The 17,270-nt window shown below is 59.1% G+C and overlaps 1 protein-coding gene across 3 annotated transcripts in view; it reads left to right on the top strand.

The window, feature by feature from the left end:
- Nucleotides 1-17,270, top strand: part of MAD1L1 (mitotic arrest deficient 1 like 1) — a 245,331-nt gene that overhangs the window by 49,027 nt on the left and 179,034 nt on the right. For all 3 annotated transcript variants that reach the window (XM_027527258.1, XM_027527259.1, XM_027527257.1), the window contains one exon: nt 9,189-9,275. In XM_027527258.1, the coding sequence (XP_027383059.1) occupies nt 9,189-9,275 (87 nt within the window). The remainder of the gene's footprint in view (nt 1-9,188; nt 9,276-17,270) is intronic.

Below are 17,270 nucleotides of genomic sequence, written 5' to 3'. Positions count from 1 at the left end.
TTGCTGCAGCACAGCAGATGCTTGGGACGTAGGCTAATTTTTTTAAAAAGACATTTTGAAGGGCACTATCCACAGACAGAAATGTCTTTAAAGAGTAGATACAGCCTCCTCTGGACCCACCCTCAGGTTAAGAACCCCACCCCATCCCTCCTCCCACCTCCAGAGCCAGCCCTGTGTGTTCATCGTGGCAGGATGCCCGGGGGTTGCAGCCCCCTGAGTGGTGCTGGGCTCTCCGAGATGAGCCTGCTTCTCTGCCAGTTTCACATGTTATTGTAATCACACAGTTTAATTAAATACTGTAAGAGTCTGGTGAAAAGTATGTGAAGAGAGCAGTGTTTTTGTGAAAGCAAAGTTGGATGTTTTGAAAAGTCTCAAAGGAAAATTTCTAAAAAGAAGCTGTTGAGTAAAGTGAATTGACTATAGAAAACTAGGAGAAAAGTTATAAAATTTAGGAAGATGGCAGGTGTCTATTTGAAAGAAACAGCTAAAATCATGAATTATGATTTGTAGTTTATACAGAAATATAACATGAAGCTCCAGTTTAGTGGACCCATATTTGAAGAAGAAGTTTGCAGCTTGGAGAATGATTGTGTACATGTAATATCTTAGGTTAAAATGTTTGTGATATGGATATTGATTACCTGCTTTAGCCAACTTTTGGGAACAGTGACCCGGCTTGATTACTTCAGATGGGAAGTTTTTTATTAATATATTTTTGCCAGACTTACAATGCAAATTATTCTTATTGTTATACCTAGCTAAACATCATTTAGAAATGATATACGATTATTTCATTATAAGTGGTTATAATTAGTTTCTAATGCATTAATTCATCACGAAATAATTATTTTCTCTTTTGAAAAATTTTGTATAATATCTGATTCTAAAGTATAAGTTTGTAATGCTAAGTTTTAGAAAAGTTATTTTGCAAATAGGTATTATATTTGCTTGGTATACATTAGACCTTTTTAATATACTTTACAGAGGGACTGTAATTTATGTAACCTGTAACACTAAACTTCTGATCCAGTGCTCTGAGTTCAAACTTGGGTAGAATTTAGTTGGATAGTTACTGTTCTGCAGAGCCATATTGCCTTCTTTATTCTTTCAGCTCATGTTTATTGAAGGCCCGAGGCTGAGGGCTGTTGGCAGGAGTGTGGGAGTGCCGTCAGCGGATGAGGCCTGGGGCTGAGAGAGTGGCTCAGGGTGAGGGCCCACGGGACATGGGCTTCGGGGGCTCTGAGTACAGTGGTTGGTCTTGTAGACCTCCCTGTGACTGGGGAGACAGGACCAGCGTGGTCCTGGGAGTCGGGAAGGCCTGTAGATGTGCGGTGACCTGGAGCAGCCCAGGCCTCTCGTCCCAGCAGGCAGGCAGGTTGGCTGCTGGGCAGAGGACCTGGTCTCGTGTGAAAACCGCCGTTGGTCACAGGGGTGGGCTGCGGCTTGATGAGGGTCCCCTGTGCTGGGTGCCCCACGCGGGCCTTCAGACGTGTGCCCTTTGGGTGTGTGCCTGAGCCCACGTCTATTCTGGGTCACCTCTCGGGGAAAGACTGACTTGCTCTCCGTCCATCTGGGACACAGCAGCTTGAGGAGCAGTCTGATGGCCGCCGTCCACCATGTGGCCAGGATGGCGTGGCCTGGCCCCGGGCTTGGTGCTGAGAGACCGATGGCCTTCTTCCCCTAAAGGTTGGTTCCTGTGGCCTCAAGATGGTCAGTGGTCACAGGCTTCCTTCTCTGGAGTATCCAGCACCCTGCGTGGCCTCAGGGCTGAGTGCTGCTTCTCCCTATCCCGGGCTGTGGGCCAGGCTTTGCCAGTCTTCGGTGACATGAATCCTCCCCAGCTTCCCTACATGATGCTGCTGCCGCCAGGTTGCTTCAGTCGTGTCCGACTCTGTGCGACCCCATGGGCAGCAGCCCACCAGGCTCCTCTGTCCACGGGATTCTCCAGGCAAGAATACTGGAGTGGGTTGCCATTTCCTTCTCTCTCCCTACATGACTGGGTCAGATTATCAAAACCCCCTGATTCACCAGGACGTGCTGTGACTTTGCAGCCATGAATGCCCTTGCTCCATTTGGGCTTTAGCACCAAGCTTTTCTCCATGATGTGTCCGGTTCCCACCTGTGCGTATTTTCTGCAGAAGCCTGTCTGGGAGAGAGTCCACCCCACCTGCGTGTGCCCCTCTCTGACAGGGCCCTCTGACCCACTCTTTGGGCTGTGGCTCTGTGTCCTGCGGGCTTCTCTTCTGGAAAATAACACCATGGAAGAGAGCTTGAGGTTTCTTGCTTGTTAATTAGTTTTCTGGTTGTCGCTGTTTGATTCATTTTAGAAATGGGAGTCCTCTGGATCTCGTGTCTTTCAGGCCCGTTGAAACAGCTCTGTGAGCTTCAGCAAGAGTGCTGGCATCTGCTGTCAGGAGCCTCAGAGTAGCTCTGCTGGAGCTGGAGTGCCTCTGCCTCGAGAATGAACCACTGGGCCCCACTCCCCGGGCTCCTGTTCTGCTCGCAGCTGACCTCGAGCCAAAACTCAGCTGCAGATTGAACAGAGACTTTCCCCCTTCAAAGCCCACCAGTTAGAGTTAAAAGGCTTTGCAGCTGAACCCAGAGTTTAAACAGCAGATGCCACAGCTTGGGCTGCAGTTGGGACTGTCGCGCTCCTGTCATCTCTGAGTCGGCGGATCCCAGGGCCCTCTGAAGGCCTCCACTTCTAGCTTTTGAAGCGGAAGTTTGGGGGTGGTTGGCTCTTCCTGCTGCGTGCGCCTGTGCTGTTTTGGGCTGCGATGGCACTTGGCCCAACTCCTGCTGGTCACAGGCACATAGCCAGTCCCCAGGGCACCCTCGGGGAGCAGCTCCGAGTACTCCAGGTCAGGAGACTCTGGAAAATCAACATTCCTCCTGCCAGTGGGGGGCACTTTGGCCTCTGGCCTTTGATTTGATGTGTGGTGAAGGCTGCAGTGGTTTAATAATCCTTCTTGATTCAATAGCCCTTCAGGAACCTCCCTCTGGCCCACTTGGCGCTCCTGATGGGCAGATGGTGGCAGCGTCCCCAGGTGGCCCTTTGCTGTGTCCCCGGGCGCCTGGGCTCTGCTGTGCTGAGCCTCCCCGGGGGAGCCCCATCTCCCGTCAGCGCCTCTGCCTGCCCGGCTGGCGTTGCCAGTGGCGTTGCCGCATGGGGAGCGTGTGCGTGGCTTTTCCTGTAGTTTTTATTTGTACTTATGCATATAATATATAAATGCTCATCAAAAGAAATTCAAATAAGGCACGTGAAGTTTAAGATCCCTTTGATTTCAACCACCCCTCTTGGCCCTGACCTGGCTAGGTTATATTCTGTAAATATGCGGGCACATCGGTGCCTTTCTTTAGAAATAAGCAGTGGAGGTGCAGTTTTGGGTGCATATGGAAAGATGCACCCTTTCTCTGCGTGCCTGCGGGCCTGCTCTGCCTCCCCGAGGAGGGGCAGGGTGCATATGGAAGTGGACACTCTACACTTGAGCCCTTTCTCTGCGTGCCCGCGGGCCTGCTCTGGCTCCCCGAGGAGGGGCAGGCGCACTTTGGGAGCGTGGGGTCTTGGCACGCCTCCTGCTTGCAGTGCTGGCTGAGGCCCTGCCTGCGGGCCGGGTGCTCCTTAGGGTCTGAACAAACGAACGCGTCCTCCCCGAGGCCTAGAAATCAGTGTCTCCCCCTCCTGCCCTCCCCTTCCTCCCTGCTGTGTGGTCCACACAGAAGATGCTGTCTTCCTCCTCTCTGCTCCGCGCTCAGCCCTGCAGAGCTTGGAGAGCCAGCACGGAGGGAGGTGCTAGCGATTACGAGACACTGGGTGTGTCTGCTTGCCCTCCACCCGGGTCAGGGCACAGGGGCAGAGGCCTGGGCCTCGGGGAGGGCACGCGCCCCTTGGCCCCCGCGCTGTGTGGAACCGGCCCCCGACGCCTGACTTGGCGAACACAAGCGGGGCCAGAGCAAGCGCTGGGCCAGGCCCTCACTGGATGCTGTCAGGGGTGTCCCTGCGGCGCAGGCTGTGGTGCTGGGGCTCTTTGGGATAGGGTGTCCCTGCGGTGTGGGCTGTGGTGCTGGGGCTCTTTGGGACGGGGTGTCCCTGCGGTGCGGGCTGTGGTGCTGGGGCTCTTTGGAACGGGGTGTCCCTGCTGTGAGGGCTGTGGTGCTGGGGCTCTTTGGGACGGGGTGTCCCTGCGGTGCGGGCTGTGGTGCTGGGCTCTTTGGGACGGCCATGAAGACGCGTTGTGCGTGACCTGCGGGCTCGCCTGACGGGGCTGGCCACTGGCTCTGGGCGATGGCACTGCGCCTGGGGCTGGGGTGTGGCTGGAGGCTGCCTGCGGAGTCTGCCCTGGCCTTGGGCCCTGCGCAGCCTCCCCGCCGCACGCTCTCAGTGGGAGCAGCTCCCTGCATGCTCGGATGAGCCGCACCCCCCTGGGGAGTTGCTGCGGGGGGCTCTTGTTTGCGTGGCTGGTCGAGAGGGAGGAGTGGCGTGGGGGGTAGAAGAAAGCCAGCTGCCTGCTTAGTTTATTCAGATATGGAGCCAGTCCCCTTGATGGCTTGTTGAAGTAGCTGCTCAAAAGTTCCAGCGGGTTTGGGGTCTGATGGCTGCCCCGAGGTTCAGCTAGAGAGTGTGCGCCTCGGCCACCGGCTGGCATGGCTGCGTGTAGGTGGCCCCAGCCTGCGGGTGTCCCGGGAGGGTGCAGGTGCCTGAGCCGTCAGCGGGAGTAGAGCGTTTCTGAAGGAGAGCATGTTAAGTTCATTTTTCTCTTCATTTGACCATTCCCAATTTCTCCTCATTATTAAATGGTTACATTTCAAATTATCTTTACTTCAGAGGAGAACGGAGGGCCTTGGTTGAGAGCTTTCTGTGTCAACTCTAGTTCCTGGCTTTGTGGGGCTAGTTTGTGCCTCAGGGCAAGACCCTGGTTTCTAAATTGCCGTCCTGTGCTCCCAGCCCTGCCATTGCCCTCCAGCTTCCAGACAGGTTTCTGCCTGGAGGACATTGCACACAGCTTGCCTGTGATGAGAAAATACCGCCCCCTCAGCTCGTGAGGCCCCCAGAGGGTGTGTGGCCGTCTGTCTGACAGACGCTTCCCCTTGGGCCCAGAGGGACTGGTGACCTTGTAAAGGTAGACGTGCGTAGTTTCATCGGTTTTGAATATAGTTTCCATTGATTTAATAATAGTTTGCATATTCCTTAGCATAAAAAATAGAAGATAACTTCAATCTCTTTAAAATGTTAAAAAAAAAAAAACCCTCTTGGCTTAAAAGGGTTTACTTGGTTCGCTTACTTACTCTCTGAGGTCGGCAGACATGAGGAAGCTCTGAGAAGAATGGGGATCTGGCGTTCAAGGCTGGCTCAACCCCTCCCCTCTTAGATTTCAGTTTTCACAGGTCTCTGCTGGTGAGCATTTTTCATGTGTTTTCTCATCCACAGAGCTGGCTGGCATTCAGGGCAGAGCAAGGGTAGAAATCTTGGCATCATGCCTCTTGGTTCCTCACACATCAAGGCCGTGTCCTCACAAAATGTGCAGGAAAGGGTGTTTTTCTGGCAGCCGGGGACGGCCTGCATGAGGCGATGTGAAACGAAGAGGGCCTGGCCTTCCCTGCTGGGGGGTGCTGAGGACAGAGGCCTGTGTGGGGCGGCTGTGGGCTCTGCTTCGTGCCAGGGCTGCGCTGGGCCTTCAGGACACACTACCGGCACCCGGGGGCCTTAGGCTTCACGCCTAGTGATGGCAGACCCAGGAGGCCCCGCTGGTCACAGGGCAGATGGTCCTGAGCAGCCTTGTGATGAGGGGAGGAGAGGCTTGGGGGCTTCTCGGAAGAAGTGACAGCTATCCCGAGACCTCTCCAGTGAGGATGAGAGAGGCCTGGGGAGGCTGAGGGAGGCGTTCTGCAGGCCCAGGGTTAACCATCACAGATATTCCGGGAGCGGATGGGTTGGTGTGTCCAGGCAGCAGAGGAAAGTCTGGCGGGAGGCGGAGAGGCCCCTCCAGGCCTGGTGGCTCGGGGTCTGTGGGCTCTGAACATGAGGCTCAGCTCAGCAGGTTTCTGTGAGTGGCCCTCGGACAGGCGGGACAGCAGGGGCAACTTCAGCAGGAGTGGGGAGGCCAGAGAGTGCTCTGGGCCTGGGTGCCGTGCTGGCTCTGGGGCTGGGAGAGGAGCCTGTGCGCACTGCGCTGTCGCCCCGTGGAGCCCTGCGTCTGAGCCCCGGGCCTGTGCTCGCCTCCACGTGGCGCCTGAGGATGGTTTTGCTTTGCGTTTCTCTAAGAATTAGTGGTGTTGAGCATCTTTCATTTTTTTTAATGCCATGTTAGCTCCATGCAGGGCTCAGGAGTCTTTGCTCTCCACTTGATGTTCCATCTCTGTCTCTCGTCTTTCTTCCTCTTTGAAGACATTAAAAAAAACCCGTTCTTTGACGCTGATGTGTAGTTAGTTTACAGGGCTGGTATTTTAGGACTGCGCTGACAGTACAGCACAGGGCTCAGTTACGTGTGTCTGTCCTTTTTCAGGGTCTTTCCCGTTGTAGGTTATCACAAGGCGCTGAACGCAGTCGCCTCTGCTCTACAGTAGGTCCTGTCGTTTATCTGCTTTATTTGTATTTATTACTTTCATTTTTCACTTTCATGCATTGGAGAAGGAAATGGCAACCCACTCCAGTGTTCTTGCCTGGAGAATCCCAGGGACAGAGGAGCCTAGTGGGCTGCCGTCTATGGGGTCGCACAGAGTCGGATGTGACTGGCTTCCCTGGGGGCTTGGAGGGTAAGGCGTCTGCCTGCAGTGCCGGAGACCCGGGTTTCATCTCTGGCTTGGGAAGATTCCTTGGAGAAGGAAATGGCAACCCACTCCAGTATTCTTGCCTGGAAAATTCTATGGATGGAGGATCCTGGCAGGCTGCAGCCCATGGGGTCGCAAAGAGCTGGACATGACCGAGCTGCTTCCCTTCTTTTCCCGTCTCGTGTCCATTAGCCCCAAGCATACCCCCTTTCCCCGCCGCCCGTTGGTCGTCGTGGGTTTTTTTTGTATGTCTGCGGGTCTCTTTCTCTTCTGTAAATAAGTATGTTTCTGTCATTTTTTATAGTGTTTCAAAGGTTTATGTATTTTTATTTTTCGGTTGCACTGGGTCTTTGTTGCTGTGCGTGGGCTTTATCGAGTTGCTGTGAGTGGGGGTGCTCTCTGGGTGTGGTGCCGAGCTTCTCGCTGTTGGTCGAGGTAGTGGGCTTCTCTCTCTGTGAAGCACAGGCTCCAGGCGCGTGGGCTCACGGGCTTCAGAGCGCTGGCTCAGTAGTTGTGGCACCAGCCCAGTTGCTCCGTGGCAGGGGATCCTCTGGGACCAGGGATCAGACTGGTGTCCCTTGTACTTCAAAGCACACTCTTAAATCACTGGACCACCAGGGAATCCTCTATCCTTTTTTTTAGATTCCACATATAGTGATAATCGTATAGTATTCATCTTTCTGTGTCTCATTTGCTTCAGTTAGCATAATAATCTCTGCTGCTGCTGCTGCTGCTAAGTTGCTTCAGTCGTGTCTGACTCTGTGCGACCCCATAGACGGCAGCCCACCAGGCTCCCCCGTCCCTGGGATTCTCCAGGCAAGAACACTGGAGTGGGTTGCCATTTCCTTCTCTAATACATGAAAGCAAAAAGTGAAAGTGAAGTCGCTCAGTCGTGTCTGACTCTTAGTGACCCCATGGACTGCAGCCCACCAGGCTCCTCCATCCATGGGATTTTCCAGGCAAGAGTACTGGAGTGGGGTGCCATTTCAACCCAGGAATCTTCCCTATCCAGGGATCGAACCTGTGTCCTTGCATTGCAGGTGGATTCTTTACCTCTGAGCCACGAGGGAAGCCTTTCATGCTCGTTTATGGCTGAATAATATTCCTTTGTGTATATACGCACCACATCTTCTTTATCCGTTCGTCTGCTGATGGACATGTAGACCGTCTCCATGTCTTGGCTGTTGTGAATATGCTACAGTGACCCACTGGGGTGTATGTAACTTTTCAAATTAAGAGTTTTCTCTAATCCGACTCCCAGGAGTAGGATTTCAGAATCATATGGCAGCTCTATTTTAGTTTTTTGAGAAACCTCCCACTGTTGTCCACAGTGCTGCGCGAGTTCACATTCTCACCAGCAGTGTGGAGGGTTCCCTTCTCTCCACACCCTCTCCAGCATGTGTTATCTGTAGACTTTTTGATAGCAATGGCACCCCACTCCAATACTCTTGCCTGGAAAATCCCATGGACGGAGGAGCCTGGTGGGCTGCCGTCTCTGGGGTCGCACAGAGTCGGACACGACTGAGCGACTTCACTTTCACTTTTCACTTTCATGTATTAGAGAAGGAAATGGCAACCCACTCCAGTGTTCTTGCCTGGAGAATCCCAGGGACGGGGGAGCCTGGTGGGCTGCTGTCTGTGGGGTCGCACAGAGTCGGACATGACTGAAGCGACGCAGCAGCAGCAGCAGCAGACTTTGATAATGGCCGTTGTTGCCGGCGTGAGGTGGGCCCGAGCACGGTTTGGATTTGCGTCTCTCTGAGGATTAGTGGTGTTGAGCGCCCTTCCTGTGCCTGCTGGGCGTGTGAATGGCGAAGGTGCTTCTGTGCACGCTCTCCTGAGCCGGGTGCTGAGCTGGAGGACAGGGCTCAGGTTGAGGCTCCGTGCTGGGAGAGCGGGCGACCTTGGAGCCCACCGTCACGGACTTTTAGTCTCACTTTCCCCGTCTGTGAAATGGAGACGGTGAGCAGCGCGTCTGCCGTGACCATTGGCCTGATCGTCCCCCTGGAGGCGTTTCGACACGGGAGGCACCGTGCCTGTGGCGCCTGCTGTTCCCCCGCTGCCGTCCGCGTGCGTGGTGTCTGAGAGGAGGGAGGAGGCTAGCGTGCCCGGGCACCCTGTCTGCGGGCCGCTGGCAGGCGCACTTCCTCCTCACTTCACGTCCTCTGCGTGGCAGTGATGCGACGTACCGACTCGGTTTTCACAGGCGTGGGCTGGCACGAGTGACGTCCCCAGTGCCACGTGGCCGGCGGCTGGCTGTGCTGTGAGCCCACACACGCTGTCCGGGGGCCTCACAGGCCCTGACTCGCCCGGCTCTGAGGTCCGCCAGCAGCTTGCCTGGCTTTGGGCCGGCCCCTAGGGTCAGAGCCCCGTCCCCTGCGGGCACATCCCGCTGACCTCATGTGTTCTTGTCCCCCCAGGACGCCAGAGGACCTGTCTAGGTTCATTGTGGAGCTGCAGCAGCGCGAGCTGGCCCTGAAGGACAAGAACAGTGCCATCACCAGCAGGTAGGCCTGGCGGCCGCGCTTATCCAACAACCAACTTGCTTTGGAGAGGCCTTGCGGGTGAGCGTGCCCCTGGCTTCGCAGAGCGGGGCAGGCACTGCAGATGTGCGGTGTCCCTCGTCCTGCCCCGCCGCACTGAGGCCCCACCCTGCGCCTGGGGGTCCAGGGCCGGGGCCTCTCCCGCGCCCAGCCTGCGGTGTGTCCTGTGCCCGCTCTCACTCAGACGCCTGCTGGTGTCCCGGGCCAGTTCCACTCTGCCGTGACTCCCGGGCCAGCCGGGCCCCAGGCGTGAGGCTCAGTCCTACAAGGTGCGCCTGCGCGTCCATCTGGCCGGGAGTGCAGGGTCCTCCCTGCCTCTGATCAGGTGCTGGAGTGATGGCTGGAACTCAGGAAAGCGCTCTGTCTTGGATCACGGGTTTGTTGTGAAGCGTGCAGCTCGGATCAGCTGGACGGGAAGAGACGCCCCAGGCTTGTGTGGGGCGGGGGCAGGGCTGCCCTGTCCGCTCCGGGCGTGCTGCCCTTCCAGCGCCGCCTTGTGTCCACCGCCTCGGAGGCCCCTTTTCAGGGTTTCTGTGAGTTTCCTGCTTGGTTAAGTCTCAGCCGTTGGTGACTTCCTGGGTCTCCAGCCCACTCCCCTCCCTGGAGGCGGCGGGGAGGGGGCAGGTGGAACTTCCCGCCTCTCTTCCCAGCGTTGGTTCCTCTGGCACCCTCCACCCCCCCAGCCCCACGCTGCCCAGGGGTCTGGCCGAAGGGACACTCACATCATTCACTGTTGAGGAAATTCCAGGGCTTTGTAGAGCTCTGTGCCGGGAAAGGGGAGCCCGCCCACGTGCCGGCCTGCTCCTCCTGAACCACGCGTGGGCCTGTCCACTGCTGTCCGCCTCCCTCCTCTGGGGCCCAGGCAGGCTTCTCTCATGTATGCAGGGTGGCTGCCTACATCCTGGGTGTCGAGTCAGAGGCAGGAGGAGAGGCCTCTCCTTTTTGGAACAAGGAAACCTTTCCTAGGACCCCCACTGCTGGCAGACTCCCCCCAGTCATGCTCCCTGCCCCAGACCAGGTGCCCACGGAGGATGGGGTCAAACTAGGCGGTTCCCGCTTAGAGTCACTTGAAGGTGGACCGTCGTGTGAGGTCAGCCCCTCCGGTGAGGAAGGCTCGGGGCGGCTGAAAGGATGGTGACCAAGAGGGACCTTGGACGCTCACCCTCGCCCTGACGGGCTGGTGGGAAGGGGTCTGTGAGGTCAGCCTGTGGGCCATGGTCACCCCCCGCAGCCTCACCCCCTGTGCAGACTGTGTGTTAATAGTTTATTAATAACCAAAGGAAGGCTTTCTTATTTTGGGGGCTGATGTCACTTTGAAAATTGCTTTTAGAAGCATCTGGTTGTGTTGGACATAATCACATCAATTTAGTTTAAAAACCTCAAATGATAAAGATTGCCTTTTGCTTTCAAAGTTGCTGTCAGATGAAACGGGCGTTAAAAGTGACTCGAAATTAAAGCTTTAACATTTTTCCACGCAATCCTCTTTATTTTACTTTGAATTTGAAACAGAATGAACTATTACAGGAAAGGAAACTTGTCTGCATCTTTCTCCCGCCAAACTGTGAGGTGCTTTCCGAAGTTCCCTGCTTGAGCAGCAGCAGGAAAGTCCGCCTCTCAGAGCTGTGAGTGTGGCTCAGGAAGGTCAGCCTCTCGGAGCTGCGAGTGTGGCTCAGGAAGGTCAGCCTCTCAGGGCTGCGAGTGTGGCTCAGGAAGGTCAGCCTCTCAGAGCTGCGAGTGTGGCTCAGGAAGGTCAGCCTCTCAGGGCTGCGAGTGTGGCTCAGGAAGGTCAGCCTCTCAGAGCTGCGAGTGTGGCTCAGGAAGGTCAGCCTCTCGGAGCTGCGAGTCAGGAAGGTCAGCCTCTCAGGGCTGCGAGTGTGGCTCAGGAAGGTCAGCCTCTCAGGGCTGTGAGCGTGGCTCTGGCTGTGGTCCTCGGCGGTGAGTCAGGCGTCCCAGCTCTTCTGTGGGCTGGGTTTAGAAATGGCCTCGCACTGCAGGGAGTGGTCCAGCACGGAGGGGAGGTGGTCTGGGGGACTGGGGGCCCCTCATCCGCCTCTCAGGACCCTTGGGTTCCCTCTGAGATCCAGTGCAGCTGCCCCGGGAGCAAGGGCGTCTCAGGCCTCCTGAGGAAGAGCTTCACCTCTTCGGCAGGGTGGCCAACCTGCCTGACGGGTCCCGGCAGGGGAGGGGAGAGGACGTGCGACGCCTCGGGCCACAGGCCTGGGATGGGTCGTTGGCCAGGGCCGGGGTGCTCTCGGTCCTGTCCTCACGCCACTGACGGCCACGCGGACGAGCGGTCTTGGCTGTGCGCCCGTCTCAGGAGCGCGTCTTGTGTACAGGCGCTGAGCACCGTCCCCTTCCTCCCAGGGAGGCCCCCCTCATCCGGCGACAGAAAGCATGGCAGGAGCCAGGGGTCTTCTGAGGGCCTCAGGCCCTGGGAGCAGGTGAGGTTCCCACCCCGCCTGTTGGTGGTGGAGTCACATGCAGGCCCCTGTAGGGAGATGCCAGGCTGGGGTCCTCTGCCCTCGGGGCCCTGGCCAAGCAGGACAGAGGGCCGTGGGCAGTGCCGTGCTCACAGCTGGCAAACCGACGTTGCCGTGCTGGGTGTGTTCCGTGCGGAGGCCAGGAGACCTCGTGAGGGGCTGATGTCACTCCCTCAAGACTTTGCAGGCAGCTGGGCAGAATCCAGGCTAGACCAGGAGAGGCGCCTTGGCAGGAGAGCGGAAGCTGGGCTCTGCCCAGCCCCAGGCAGGCGCGGTTCTGGCTGGAGGCTTTCGGGGCTCTTTAGAGGATGAGGCGAGATGGCGGGGGGAGCCTCGTCATCAGCCGCGCTCAGGAAACAGGTGGTGTGCGGGTGGTGCTGGGAAGTCCTCTGTGGCCTTGAGTCCAGCCGACGTCTTGGCGGGCGACCTTGGCGACAGCTGCTGTTGGTGGGTCTTTCTGTGAGCAGGGTGCCCTGGCCCGGTGGGCTGGTCCCTGCTTTCTGCACCGTGGTCCTCCTGGGACAGACAGCTCCAGAGGCGCTGTGGGTCGCTGGTAAGAGCGGCCTGTCGGTGCCTGCCTTAGGACTGGAGTTTAATCACAGCCCAGGGAACCTTGCCTTCTACTCGTGGCTGCCCAGCGTTCGTCTTGTTCCTCGTGGCTGGTCTTGGGCCCCGTGGGGGTGTGCTGAGGGTGAAGGCTGTCCCTGTGCACGTGTGGTGGTGCTGAGAGTATTTCCGGTGCTGGGCTGCGTGCTGACTGCCTCGCGCATGGTGTCTCCCCTGAGCCAAGCACGATGGTGCTGTCTCTGTCCCCCAGCAGAGCGCTGAGCCCCGTGTCAGACAGCTAGGAAGCCGTGGAGGCAGGATTTGAATCCTGGTCTGCGCGTCCTGGGAGCTCCATGGCGTCGTTTGAGGCTGGAGCCGGGTCCTGGAGAGGTGCTCCGTGTGGCCACAGAGCGCCCTTTGCCACGCGTTGCTCTGCGCAGTGGGGCCGTGCGTCGTGGGCCTGCAGGTGTGACGTGTCGGGCCAGGCCCTCGGTGCGGATCCGGGGGACCTGCTGTGGGAGCGGGTGAGGGGAAGCCGAGCAGCCTCGGGGTTCTGCCTGCCACGCGCTGTGCATGCCTGCCGAGCCCAGCTCTCTGGGGCGCTTCACACCCGTCGCACGTGCCAGCTCTGGGCTGCTCTGACGACTGCAGTTTATTCTGAAGATCGGTCTTCCTGCTCTGGGCTGTACGTGTCTCAGAAGAGCCCTTGGCTTCAACCTGTTAGTGTTTGAGGAGCCCGGCAGCGCCAGGGGCTTCCCAGGTGGCGCTTGTGGTAAAGACCCCGTTTACCGACGCAGGAGTCGAAGCAGACGCAGATGCTTCTGGGTAGGAGGATCCCCTGGAGGAGGGCATGGCGCCCTACTCCAGCGTTCTTGCCTCGAAATCTTACTGACGGAGGAGCCTGGCGGGCTGCAGTCCAGGGGGTCACAGAGTCGGACACGACAGAAGCAACTCAGCCTGCAGCACCCGGAGTCCTGGGGAAAGTGTGGCTCCAGGGCAGCGCGGGGCGGCCAGTGGCGTTTCCCAGCGGCAGATTAGGAGTGAGCAGGTCTGTCTCGTGTGTGTGTGTGTGTGTGTGTGTGTGTGTGTGTGTGTGTGTGTGTGTGTGTGTGTGTGGCGGGGTCAGGGAGGGGGCGGGCAGAGGCACACCTGAAAGACGGGGGTGCTGTGTTTGCTGTGGACCCACTGTGACAGGTGAGACAGAAAGACAGGGTGAGGTTTTTGGTAAGAGCTTGTGGATGGTGCTCTTGCTTCTCATGTCGCCGGAGAACTTAGGAGAAGAACAGGTGAAGGCAGTGGGAGCTGGAAATGCAGCTTTGGACACTGAGGTCTGTTAGAAAAGTGTGTGAAGCGTGGAGAGGCGGTTGGCACACGGGCTGTAGCCAGGGTAGCGTCTAGACCGGGGCGCCCTTCCAGGTGGGTGAGGATGCGGCTCCACCTCAGCCTGCAGCTGACCAGGCGGGTGGGGACTCCAGAGAACTGCTCTGCGGTCCTCCTTGCCCCGGACACGGGCGTCTGTGGGGCAGGCGGACGCGAGCCGGCTCCGTCCCCCCGGCGGCCTCGCATGGATGCGCCCCCGCCCCCGCCCCCAGGTGTTCCGGAGCCACCCCCTCCCTGCGGGGCTCGTGCCTGCACGGTTCCTGCTGCCTCTGCCTGAAGTGGCACTGTGCCCGCCGGCCCTCACCACGCTCCCCGCGTACTGTGTCCCCGCTGCCAGCCGCGCTCCCTGGGCCCGGAGGGCCGCCTGCCGAGCTCTGGTTGAGCGAGGGAATGGATGAGTGGTTCGGCTGAGCGCACGGGGATGTGCCAGGCGGACAGAGTGAGGCCTGCGGCGTGGGAGCCTGTGCTCTGCCCATCCTGGGGTGCCAGGCCAGATGTCAGGCTGGCAGGAGCCCAGGTCAGGCAGGCTCTGCACGGGTCAGCTGGCCCCTGACCATGCCATCCTGCCGGGCAGCCAGGGTGCCGAGGGGCCAGGCTTCGCTTTGTCCCTCTGTGCTCTGCCGTTGTGCGTGGTGCCCCAGCCCCGTGGACTGGCCTCGACTCGCTGATCTCCCTTGACTGGGGATGGGGCGCTGTGGTGCTGCTGCAGGCCCTGGACAGCCCGCCTCAGCTTCCTGCCGGGATGGCTTGTGCGCCCTCTGGGCCCCCTCCCGACCCTCTGTCCCCACTGGAGGGGGCAGGGCGGGCACGGGAGCCCCAGGCTGTTGTGGGGGGTGTGCCCCCGTCCCACGCGGGAGCCTCTGGAGGATGCGTTGGCCCTCCCCACCAGCTGTCCTGCTCGTCCTGGCCATCACCGTCTCTGCAGTGGTGGCCTCGGGGTTCTCAGTGATGGAGACAGAGGCTCGCCTGTTTGCTCAGCTCTTGGTGCCACGCGACCTAATGGCCTTTGGCAGGAGGTGTGGAACCAGAGGCGTCTGACAGCTGGTCTCCACGCATTCTTCCTGGTGGTCGTGCGCGTGTGGGCTCCATGGCCCTGTGAGGCACTGGCCGTGGGCTCGATGGCGGCAGAGCAGGAGGCTCTTGCTCAGGCCGCGCGCCCTCGGCTGGTCGCTCATGGGGCCCCGGGGCCCAGGGGCGCTTGGAGACACAGGCAGCCATCCTCCTGTAGCTGCCCTGGCTTCGCGCCATCTCGGGTGATGTTTTCCGGGTTTTTGTTGTTTTCCGCAATTCTGGCTGGATCTAACAAGGTGAGAGTTACTCTCTCTAAGAACCGTTTCCTGGCCTAGTTGGTAACCAGGAGGTGACAAACAGATCTCTCCTGGCCCTCTGCTCGTCCCCTCGTCCCTTTATTCCTCAGACCTCCCTCCTTGCTTGGGACTCAGGGCAGGAAGAGTCTCCGCGCCGCTGTGCAGTGGGGGGCACGGGCCTCGGTCAGGCTGAGGGTCTGCGCCCGCCTGCAGTGCCGTGTTTGGACGTGAGGTGGTGCCTGCAGCCCTCCGAGCCACTTGGTCTGACTCTCCTCAGAACCTCCTCTGTGGCCTCCCCGGAGGGAGGGCTATTCCAGGCTATAAATTCTGCGGCCAATTAGAGAGGATGGGCGCGCACGGGAGGGCGGTGCCTGGAGGCTTCTCGGTTGAGGGCCCTTTGCAGATGCTTCCCCGGGGACAGTGTCCGTGTCCTCTCCTTGAGTGGTGGATTCCGGGCCACCAGCTGCTTCCCCATCAGAGTGGGCGAGGCCGTTGGGGTGGGGCGTGGAGGCGAGGCCCCGCGCCGTTCCCCTTAGGGTGGGCATGGACCTCCAGTGCTGATGGCTGTTCCGGCTTGGCCCTGAGCCTCAGGAGCTGCTCTCACTTTCTAGACTGTGGCCGCCTGGCTTCTGTCCCTGAGACCAAGCCCTATCACCCTGAGGGAGAACCCAGTCCATCCGGGGTCCTGGTGGTGCCAGGCCCGCAAAGGACCCCCCTGGCAGTGCTGGTGGTTTTGCCCAGGCTCGTGTGAGGGCAAGGCAGGGGCTGTGTGTGGAAGCCCGTGGCTGCAGTTGGCACTTGGGTGGCGCGATCCCCGAGGCTCCCCTGGCGCTGGAGGTGGCGGCTCCTCCACTCCCTGGTCTCTGTGGGGTCAGCGCTGGGCGCCCAGCTCTTCTCCAGATCAGTGAGAGCACAGGCTGCGCGTGGCCCCCACAGGCTCTGGCTCGGCAGGTCTGCAGGGGCGGCCGGCTCCGTGTTCCCTGCAGGCGCCTGTGGAGCCGGAGCTGCTGGTCCAGGGACCATGCTCGGAGCAGCAGCAGCTCGTCCTCCCCGCGTTCCTCTCCTCAGCACGGAGAGAGGCCTGCTCACTGCTTTCCCGTCATCGTCTTCCGAGAAGTCCGCTAAAGCCCCGTGAGCTCCCTGGACTGAGGGAGGCTCTGTTCTGTTAGGGGTTGTCAGCCTCTTGCTTTTGGGTCGCTCACTTCCTGTGCACACACACAGGGATGCTACCCCCCTGGGGCTGTGGCCCACGGAGGCCCTGGCATCGCTGGGTGAGGCCTATGGCCAACCCCCAGGCCCTCTGCTCCATGCATGGACCTGAAGGCTCTGGGCCTCGGGTGGGCCTGTGGCGAGTCTGTGCTCAGCGTGGCCGGTAGTCAGATGCCCTGCCTCTGACCCTGGAGGGGGCCCTGTGCTCACGTCCCAAGGGTGACCCTGTCCTCATGGGCTCTCTGGCCCTGCTCGGGGTGGAGGACGCGGCTCTCACTGGGGCATCCCTCCCTGCCGTCCACCCGGCGGGCAGAGTGGACGCTATGGGGCAGAGTGTGCAGTCTGAGCTTGCACCGGCAGAGATGCTCGGTTTGGTCCAGTGGCTTTGGACGAGGGAGAGGGCAGAGCAGGGGGCCGGGAGGCAGTGGTGGTGGCCTGAGGGCAGGACCTGCTGGCAGAGGCGCTCCTGGGACGCAGCTGCGGGCCCCCCTCCCCACCCGCCCTCCTCCCCCAGGCCGCCCCCCAGCCGAGCAGAGGCTGGGGCTCCTCGTCCTTGCTTCAGCCAGCTTGTGTTGTCTTCTCAGCAAGATGAGATGCGTTAATATTTCACACCCAGACTGTTTTCTTGCATGTTTTGCATTTCCATATTTAAAACGCCATTTACATATTCATGGGCCTTTTAAATAAGTTTTTATTGTTAAGAGATGTGGAAGTGGATAAAATGTGAAACTCCCCCTTTTATTCAAGCACTGGAAAAAATGTTCATCCCCGAAACGACATCCGTTTGAGTGGTGAGTTTTGTGGCGGTGGCTGTGGGAGGATTGCCGCGGGGGCAGCGTGTGCCCGGACGCGCCTCCCCATCCCTCGAAGGCGGACGCTGCGCCCGGGGGCCCACCTGAACGCTGATGGCCGCACCGGCTTCTCTCTGGGGGCAGGATGCTTGGTGTGGACTTGGCCAGGCCTCTCCCTGCGGTGTCCGAGGTGGGCTCTGGTGGACGGATCCGGGCTGTTCCTGAGCGTGCAACGGACCCTCCCCT

This window comes from Bos indicus x Bos taurus, chromosome 25 (assembly GCF_003369695.1).
Source record: "Bos indicus x Bos taurus breed Angus x Brahman F1 hybrid chromosome 25, Bos_hybrid_MaternalHap_v2.0, whole genome shotgun sequence".
NCBI lineage: Eukaryota > Metazoa > Chordata > Mammalia > Artiodactyla > Bovidae > Bos > Bos indicus x Bos taurus.
This window is presented reverse-complemented; position numbering and strand designations above follow the sequence as displayed.